General features: G+C 36.7%; 1 protein-coding gene across 5 annotated transcripts in view; it reads right to left on the bottom strand.

Annotated features, from left to right (window-relative positions):
* Window positions 1-10288, bottom strand: part of RBM12B (RNA binding motif protein 12B) — a 34408-nt gene that overhangs the window by 22252 nt on the left and 1868 nt on the right. The window contains exons 2-3 of one of the 5 annotated variants that reach the window (XM_006105893.3): window positions 6947-6994; window positions 2872-6377 (exon numbers count right to left, since the gene is read on the bottom strand). The exons of 2 other annotated variants lie outside the window; for them this stretch is intronic. In XM_006105893.3, the coding sequence (XP_006105955.1) occupies window positions 3503-6349 (2847 nt within the window). In that variant the 5' untranslated portion in view covers window positions 6350-6377; window positions 6947-6994 and the 3' untranslated portion in view covers window positions 2872-3502. Of the gene's footprint in view, window positions 1-2871; window positions 6378-6946; window positions 6995-10288 lie in introns of those variants that run through there. 2 more of the 5 variants (XR_001346050.2, XM_023746791.1) reach the window with 2 other exon arrangements.

The raw sequence follows: 10288 nt of genomic DNA, 5'->3' as shown, positions 1-10288 counted from the left end.
TTAAAATATTCAACACATTTTAAAATCCTAAATTGATATTAAGAAATTGAGGATATTATTGCATTTTTATCTCCCAGTATTTAATCTTGGTGTTGCACTTGAGGAAAAAAACAGGGTTATAGTATTTATCTTGCTTACAATAGCAAGTCACTTACTTTCCCTTGAGCATCGGTTGCCCTTTCTGTAAAGTCAAAACAGTGTCTGATATATAAAGCAATTTGCAAATGATTCTGATATAAAATGTATGCTTTGCTTACCTCAAAGAAATATTCTGAGGACAAAAGGATACTATAGATGATAATACCTTTCATCGATGTAAAATTAAGTTTCTTTTAGACCAAATAGAGATTGGCAAACTTTTTCTTTAAAGGCTAGATGGTAAATATTTTTTTATATTCGTGGGCCGAGAGACAAAAATCAACCATTTAAAATGTAACCACCTTTAAAAATGTTAAAACCTCTTTTAGCTTTCTTGTAAAAAAGAAACAACCACCTCAACCAGTTACATAGCCTACTTCTTATCTCCAAAACAGGTTTTAGGTTCTTAGGTTATTGGGATTAAATGATATAGTTAACTCATATATAATTACAGATCATACATATATATTACCTAATGCAGCTCAATAAATGATAGCTAACATTTAATACAAATATGGAGGTGACAGAGTCACTCCTTAATAGATGATATATGGACTAAGAACCACTGGTCTTGACCATGTTCTCAGTAATTGATAAAAGTAGACTCCTAAAAAGATTACCCAACTACTGGTTATGGGATTGGTTACTTCCTATATATGACTGATATTTTTCACATTAAGAGAAAGTAAACAAAACTGGCTATGAGATGATAATTACTGAAGCTGGATGATGGGGATATGAGGATTTAGCATATTATTCTCTTTTATGTGTTTGAAATTTGGTGGTTTGCTGGTAAGCTGGCTCTCTAGAATAGAAAGCACCCCGATTTGTTTCATTTGCCAATTTCCGTGTTGTAAAACTCCATGGCTAATTTCAATCATTAACATCACTGGAGGCAGAGCTGGGAAAAGATGGGAAAAAATGGCTCCCAACCAATAGAAGACAGCTTTGTATAATAAACTTTAAAAAAAAATTTTTTAATATATTAAATTGATAGATTATGGAATAAAATTATTCATATCAATTCATTAATCTTACATTTATAATCTAAATACAAAGCTTATGTTTACATCTCGCCAGGTGACTCAGTTGTTTGGAGCATCCTGAACACCAAAATGGTTATGGGTTCGATCCTGGGTAGGGACGCTTATGGGAGGCAACTGATCTCTCTCACACTGATGTTTCTCTCTCTCTCCCGTAAAATTAATAAACATACCCTCCGGTAAGGATTTTTTTTTTAAAGCTTATGTTTACTATTGTTGGCTTCAGCTACCACTATCACACCACCCCAGCCTACTTTCAGCAGTTCCACATTGTGATATTTCACTTTTTAAGCTTCATTTTAGCTTTTAATATGTATTTGGTATGTTTTTGTCTCCCATACATTCCTTAAGAATGCTGGTCAAATGAACCATCTATATAATCTTTTAGCACTTAAAAATATCTATTTTGTTCATTGTGTTTGGTTTGGGTATTAGTTTATCATTTTCCTAGCTACTTAAAAGCTTACTAATTTAAGGAGTCATACTGATGTGCTTTTTTTTAAAAAACAAATTTACCAGTTTACTCATTCTAGCAGCAAGCAGGATATTCATTATTAAAAAAAAACAACAAAGTTGGCTTCCTTTGACTCTAAATCACTGAAGATGAATCCAAAATACTTAGAGTACTAACTGACAAAATATATTCTACTTCTGCAATACCCTATTACTAAATGATAACTACAGTATATAAACTCAAATTTTATACTTATTTGCTCAATGTGGATAATCTCTGGATCACAGAATTGAAAAAATTAACTTCCTTTTATGTAACTATAAAAGCCCACAATCAAATTTAGTTTGGTAAAATGAACAATTTTAAATAAGCCAATATGTAATGTTAGTATACAAGAGAAACCCTCGATATATAAAAACTTTTAAAGTTACTTTGTTTATTAATAATGTTTGAGAATACTAATTTTATTTTTAACGCTATTTTTAAAACAATGGAAGTAAGAAAATAGGGCTCATGCTTGAAAATATTTTTAGCATCGTCTTACTAAAATTTAAAGTATCATTTAACTGTTAAGAACATGAACTGAAGTCAGCAGTGAGTCTGTTGTAACTGGCTCCATGATTTACTAGCTATGATTTAAAGTGTTATTTAACCTCTCCAAACTTCATTATCTCATTTGTGAAGCAGGGGTAAATAATACTCATGATTCTTATCATACCGAGATCGTGCATGTAAAGCACTTATATTTCCTAGCACACAGTAGGTGCCCAGTATTTTTTAGCCATTGTTATTATGGGTATAGAAAAATCAAATCCAGTATTTGCAAAAATGTCTACACTAAATGTTGAATATCAAAGTCAAAATTCAATCTCACAAGTCTCATTATATTTAGTAAGTCTTTTGATACAAAGTTTTGAATTTTAAAAAATGAGAACCTAAGAGTAAATAGAAGTTATATGGATCATCAGAAAATTCTTCCTAGAAACACAAACTATATCCATTTATCAGTTGTTCCCAGCATAAGCCTGAAAGTCTCCTTGAATCTACAATTACTTTGTCTTTTAAGTATTTTGAGTTAAATTATCAGTTTGTTTGATGAGATGTTGAAGAAACCATAAAACTATACATAACACTCTGCACTAATATAAATATTTAATGTAGCTGCTGAAAAACTTCACAAAAGAAGCTGTAATTCTTTTTACCTTTTATACAAATACAAGTTAATTAGTTGGTCTCTCCAGTTTTAATTTTTTTATTTTTATAAAACTTTTCAAGTTATGAACATAGAAACTAAGAATCTCCTAACTTTTTTACATAACTAAATTTCAAGTTCACAGTATGTTCACTTTGAAGTATTGATAATGGGAAACTTAACAGTAATATCTCAGACATGAAAGAGGGCATTAATTCTGCAGGCAGTCCCCATGAAAATGTTAACCCTGAACAACCAGTTACTGACCATTTCCTTATACATTTTTTAGTAAAAGATGCAGACTACAGAATGCAAACAAAAGTGAATATAAAATGTATCTTATTCGAATACAGCTCTACTTCATACAGGTGTTGAGGTTTACCCAGGATATCAACAAAAAAACTAATGCACTCAGGGAATTAGTCCTCTTCCCTACTGTCAATCAACAACAACCAAAAAAACAAAAGAAAACCATATAATTTTAATTAGAAAAAAACGACAATTTGCAAGCAAAAGAAAACTAGACTTACATTCTACTACTTACATTTGTTCTAGTCACAGGTCAATTTTAAATGGTTTCATTAGATAATTAAAATAAACACTTTTTAAAAAAACATGAAAGCATTTTACTGTATCAATACTGGGAAGAGGTAACTCCGACTTCGAAAGTGCTCTCTAGAGCAAAATTAACCGAACCTTGCGCGGGCCAACTGGCCTGTCATTTAAATCTTTAATAGCAGCCATGGCTTCGTTATAGTTTATCATAGCAACAATGGCTTCCCCTGTAGGTAATCCTTGCTCAGTATACTGTATCCTAACTGAATCAGGTATAATTCTATAACCATGGAAAAAGTCTAGAATTTCATTAACATTAGCTTTAAATGGAAGATTCATTATTTTAATAGGTGTTATTCTACCTGAACTACAATTTAACTTTGGATCAGGCATAAATCTCCCCTCAGGAAAACTTCCCACGTTACGCTTTCCAAAATCAAATTTGCCACCTTCTGGGCGACCAAAATTCACAAAAGGACGATGACTTCTAAAATCATCAGGTGGGCTCCGGAACTCCTCCCCGGGCGGCCCGAAATGGTCCAGAAGTCTCGAGTCGTCCTCCGGAGGCTCCCCGCGCTCTTCCTCCGGGAGCCGCCTGAAGTCCTCATCAGCAGGGCGTCTGAAATCTTCCTCCTGGGGTCTCCGGAAGTGCTCCTCACGCGGGTGCCTAAGGTCTTCATCCGGAAGGCGCCGGAAGTCTTCATCCCGGGGGCGCCTGAAATCCTCCTCCAGGGGGTGCCTGAAGTGCTCCGGGGGCGGCCTCCGGAAAGGCTCCTGCCGTCGGAAGTGCTCCGGGGGCGGCCTCCGGAAGTGCTCCTGGGGCCGCCGCCGCCGCAAGTCCTCCTCAGGAGAACCCCGGAAATCCTCCTCGGGAGTCTGCCTGAAGTCTTCCTCCCTGAGCCGCCTGAAATCCTCCTCCGGGGGCCGCCTGAGGTCCTCCTTGGGTCGGCGCCTCCACTCCCCCTGGGGAAGCCGCCTGAAGTCAGCCTCGGGGGGTCGTCTCCAATCCTCCTCCGGGGGGCCCCTCCAATCCTTCTCCAGTGGCCGCCTGAACTCGCCCTGGGGAGGTCGCCTCCGGTCTTCCTCCGAGGGCCACCTCCAGTCCTCGGGGGATCGTCTCAAGTCCCTCCTAGGAGGCCTGAAATCGTCCTCTGGTGGCCGCCTCCAGTCCTCCTCCCTGGGGTGACTTAAGCCCTCTTCCCGATGGTACCTGAAATCCTCCCAGTGCCGTCTCAAGTCCTCCTCGGGAGGCCTCCGGAAATGTCCCTCTCGCCGGTGCCTGAGGTCCTCTGGGGAGCGCCTGAGGTCTTCTGGAGGGCACCGCTCGGGCCGCTGGAAATCCCCCTGGGCATGCTTGAAACTGTCCTGCTGCCTCACGTCTTCCTGCTGATGCCTAAAGTTTACAGAATGGCCCCTTGTGTATCCTGGTGGGTCATTTGAGTCAAAGGAATGGGCAGGGTCTTCTCTATCACATGACTGTGAATGGTCTTGCCTTCTCTTACTGGAAAAATTTACACCAAACTCCTGCATTTGTGCTTCAGATATGAGTCTTAACAATACCTCTGTCCCCAAGAATCTTCGACGATTTAGACGTTCGGCTTTCATGGCCTGTTCTTCTGATTTGAATTTCACCAATGCTTCTCCCAGACCAACTCCTTTGTCATCATAAAGCAAGTAAATGTCATCCTCAGCAAGAGAGAAGTCTGCAAAGAACTTTTGCACTTCAGCTTTTGTAACATCAAATGGAAAATTTCTTATATATATGCACAGTTTCTGGCCAGAGTAGCCTTCTTGAGAGTATTTTTGTGAAACACGTCCAAGCTTCTCTTTCTCTATTGATGCTGGTCTTTTCTTTTCATAACATTCAATGAACTTCAACATTTGTTTTCTAGAAATTGGATCAACAAGAACTGGACGATATTGTAAAACAGTCTTATGTAAACCCAGAGCACTGTTATAGTCTTTCAGAGTCTTGAACATCACAAAGGCATATCTTGTTCTTCTTTCATCTTTATATAAAAACCTAATCTGTTCATTAGTCAGATCAGTATCTCTAAAGAAATTCCTTATATCTCTTTTGTTAATACTTAGGGACAGGTTTTTTAAGTGAACATAAAACCCGAGAGGGGAACGAGAACGTGTTCTTCTGGGAGATTTTGAATGAGTTCGTTTTCGAAAATGTCTATCATTGATTCCTCTTGGTGGAGAATGTTCTTCAGTTCTCACAGGAATGTCACCCTCCTTAACTGAACTACCACCAAAATCAATCCACTGTTGTTCTGAGCCTTGCATTACTTCTATAAATCTGGAACCCATATAACTTCTATGACATTTAAGACCTCCTGAAGCATCAATACATGAAGCAAATTTTACCATGGCATGACCATTATTTCGGCCATCATCATGTTTTAAGAAAATTACTTCATCCACACACAAACCAGAAAAAAAGACACGTACATCATCTTCATTTACTACGTAAGGCAAACCTCGTAGAAACAAGTAAGGATTCACAGCCTTCAATGGCCGTGTCTTTCTTGGCCTTAAATCACCATGTCCTGTACCATTAGCATGAAACCCAGCATCTTGATTAATCGGAGAGCCATATCCAGAATTACTTGCTTCTTCTTTAACATCCTCAACAAAATTACTTAAGCAGCCAACCCTTGATGCCCCAGATCCTGGCCGCTCTCTTCCTATGTGATCAGTTCTTTTCATTTCTAGAATCTTCTGCATTTCTGCCTTACTGCTAAGAAAGAGCTCTACAGATGAATCCTTGATAAACCCTCCAGAACGACTTACGGCACGTCTTGCATCTTCATCTGTTGCAAAAATAATAAAAGCCTCCCCCATTTCCCCTCCAATTATATGCACTCCTCCATCAGGAATAGTCAATCCCGTGAAAAAGTGACGAACATCCACAGGCCCAGCAATAAAAGGAAGCCCCAGTAAACGGATGACTACAGCCATGCTGAGCTCAAATCACAGCAATAATGACCTGCAGACAAAAAGGTACACATAATAGCAAGTCTTATTTTTGAAGTACCTTATCCCACACTAAGCTTAATAATTACTTGGTTCCTACCTTCTTCAGCATAAATGAAAACAAAATACAAGTTCACAAAAATATTGACTGCATCCAATTTTTAAAAAAGGAATAAACTTCCTCCTATCTAAACATATAAATAAACCAACTACTTCAAAGATACATTTTCATATCACCTATCCTATATAGTATGAACAATAAAAATATCAAATCTTCTTGTAAGTCTGCCAAGTGCTGCTTCACACCAAGACCAAACTATTTTCAAACTCACTAAGAAACATATCTTCTACTGACACATAAGAGAGAACTTTGTGGTTTAAAGAATTTTACCACAAGGAATTTTACATATTCACAAAGCCATCTATGGTCAGTATATAATTTTTGCTCATAAGTTGCTTACCACTAGTGCATCACTGGCCAGACATAAAGTACAGAAGGCATGGATACCTAAGATGTATTATTTTACTTTTACGCTTTTTTGTCAAGCCTCTGTAAAAAGCCTTAAGCTCTGAATGTCTTACCTTTTTATTATTTCTTGGAGACCTGTTAATTCTGTAAAAGCAACTTAACTGTGGAAAGAAAATGAAATATAATTAATCCCAGAACCCTGTAACTGATCTTAAACAACGCCAGATTAGGAAAGTCACTTCAGAATGACCTACTTAAAAAGTGAAGGAACCACAACTACGGACATTACAAGATGACCTTTTTTATTCCAAGAGGAAATGAATCATCCTTTAGCAAAAAGGGGGTACACGTTCAGAACAGACATCTGCAAGTTATTTAAAAACAAAAGCCTTTTATAAACTAAACTTGAGATGGTACAAGGAAAGGCATGATGAAAATGTTATATATTTTAATTGGAGTGTAGGTTACATGGGTATATAAATTTATTAAGACTAAATGAATTCTATCATTAAGGTCTGTGCATTTCACTGTATACAAAATTTTACATTCACTTAAAAAAGAAAAAGAAAACTGCTCCACAAGTAAAATGACAATTTAAACACACCAGAAAATTCCCAAAAACTTTCAATCTCTTCCAACCATGAAAAGACCCAACACCTAACTTATGTCTGACTCTCTTGCAATTCTCCTCCCTTTCAAAACATAAGACCAAATCAAATTTAAAAAACAACCATTCAAAATGACAAAATAAATTAATGAAGCACTAACATTTTAAATTCAAACACTAATTTTTAAAGCAAAATCCAAACAATGGCTATCATTTGGATACAATGTTAAGTTCTACATACACAGCTCACACTTCCAAACATGGAACCAAATATAATTAAGGCAAATAGTAAAATATCCCTAAAATCAAAAATCTCAACTACTACCACTCCCTATCTTAAACTCAACTACTACTCCTTCAACTCCTAAAAGAATTACTATTAAAATTCACTTCAAGCCCTAACCCAGCGGTTCTCAACTTGTGGGTCGAGACCCCTTTGGGGGTCGAACAACCCTTTCACAGGGGTCGCCTAAGACCATCAGAAAACACATATATAATTACATATTGTTTTTGTAATTAATCATATGCTTTAATTATGTTCAATTTGTAACAATGAAATTGGGGGTCACCACAACATGAAGAACTGTATTAAAGGGTTGTGGCATTAGTAAGGTTGAGAACCACTGCCCTAACCGGTTTGGCTCAGTGGATAGAGCGTCAGCCTGCAGACTAAAGGGTCCCGGGTTCGATTCCAGCAAGGGCTTGTACCTTGGTTTCGGGCACATCCCCAGTGGGGAGTGTGCAGGAGGCAGCTGATCAATGTTTCTCTCTCATTGATGTTTCTCTCTATCCCTCTCCCTTCCTCTCTGTAAAAAATCAATAAAATATATTTTAAAAAAATAAAATTCACCTCAAGCCAAACAGAAAAATGTTCAGATAATCTTCTTAAGCTATCTCCTGAGTTCTAATGAAGAAACACAAATGACAATGTAGGAAAGTAAAAATATAATAAAAATACATTAATTTGGAATGTTTGGGAACTATCAGTATTAACTACTGAAAAATCCCAACTTAGTGTTTAAGGAAATTCACATCTAATACTTTGAGATACCCAAAGTAGTCTTTCCAAATAAGTTTTTATGACCTGCTAATAATTATAAATTTGTTCTTAATGGGCAAATAAATGTTGTTTTAATTCGGTACTTACAGTTATGTACTACTCTTCCACAAAGTAGGATCTGAAGTCATATTCTTTAAGGTCTACAAAGTTTATTTTCTCTTGAAAAGGGTCCATGGGTTAAAAAACTATTAGCTAAACTAAAAAAGTTATCAAGAAATTATTTGGCACAGTCTACATCTTAATTATCAATGTCAAACTGGTATTTAAAATATTGTGATTTACTATTAAAATATTTGCATGGTAGGTATATGGAAATCTCTGTACCTTCTATTCAATATTGCTGTGAACCTAAAAAAAATGTGTATTTAAAAGAAAAATCTGCACAGTATCAAAAAAATCAAGTACAGCCTAATTTATTCAATATACCAACATCCACACCAGCAATTTAACAAAAACTATAAATGGCTTCTGGAATAGTTGTCCCCATTCAAGTTCTGAGACTCCTTCTTATGCAAACTGAGTTACCTCCTTTTTTCTTTTAAAATATTTTAGAAAGCAGTGTAAGTACACATCATTTGTCCTTGCCAAATTTTTATTATTATTTTTTAATATATTTTATTGATTTTTTTTATTTACAGAGAGGAAGGGAGAGAGATAGTTAGAAACATCGATGAGAGAGAAACATCGATCAGCTGCCTCCTGCACATCTCCTACGGGGGTTGTGCCCGCAACCCAGGTACATGCCCTTGACCGGAATTGAACCTGGGACCTTTCAGTCCGCAGGCCGACGCTCTATCCACTGAGCCAAACTGGTTTCGGCTATTATTTTATTTTTTAAAAGATTTATCCTGAGAACATAAATAAATCTACAAGAAAAGTTAGGGATGTTTCAATGAGTAATTGTATGTCAAATTCAAAAGATTTCTAGTAATATATCCTAATTTAAAAACAATTATTTTAACTAAGTAGTTAAAATGAGTACAAATTTTATAAATTCAATTTAAGCAGACTATAGAAAAATTGTTTCAATTTGTCACAATTAAATATAACAAATGCTTAAACTTTTTTGCCTTGAGATACTAGGGCAGTGGTCGGCAAGCTCATTAGTCAACAGAGCCAAATATCAACAGTACAACGATTGAAATTTCTTTTGAGAGCCAAATTTTTGAAACTTAAACTATATAGGTAGGTACATTGTTATTAACTTAATTAGGGTCCTCCTAAGCTGGCCTTTGCTAAAAAACGTCCTCAATCCGATTGAGGTACATTCACTGAGGTCGACCCCTTCCAACTCTCCCATCCACACTCGTCTTGTATACTCGTCTTGTCTCCTTTCGTTCATCCTCTCTATATGTCCTAACCATCTCAACATAACTTTCTCAATCCTCGACACTACATTTTTTCACTCCATGACGTTCCCTAAAATTAACTTAATAAACTTTACTTAAAGTTTTAAGTCTTAAACTATAGGTACGTTGAATAAAACTTGATATCATACTTAATAACGATATTATTTACTGATAAAATTAAATTCCTTACAATATCCATAAAATTAAATCATGACAATGACTGGCCCAGGCCGAAACCCACTTCTGCGCATGGGCCACGAAGTTTCAATCGTACTCTACCTGCGGGCCCGCACGTGGTATTTTGTGGAAGAGCCACACTCAAGGGGCCAAAGAGCAGCATGTGGCTCGCAAGCCGCGGTTTGCCGACCACTAAAAATAGGGTAATGTACCATTTATCTCTCTATAATAACACACGCGGGGGGCCAACTACCTGTAAGAG

The sequence above is a fragment of the Myotis lucifugus genome, unplaced genomic scaffold (genome assembly GCF_000147115.1).
Source record: "Myotis lucifugus unplaced genomic scaffold, Myoluc2.0 scaffold_732, whole genome shotgun sequence".
Classification (NCBI taxonomy): Eukaryota; Metazoa; Chordata; class Mammalia; order Chiroptera; family Vespertilionidae; genus Myotis; species Myotis lucifugus.
The sequence above is the reverse complement of the archived record's forward strand: the minus strand, read 5'-3'. Positions and strand labels throughout refer to the sequence as shown.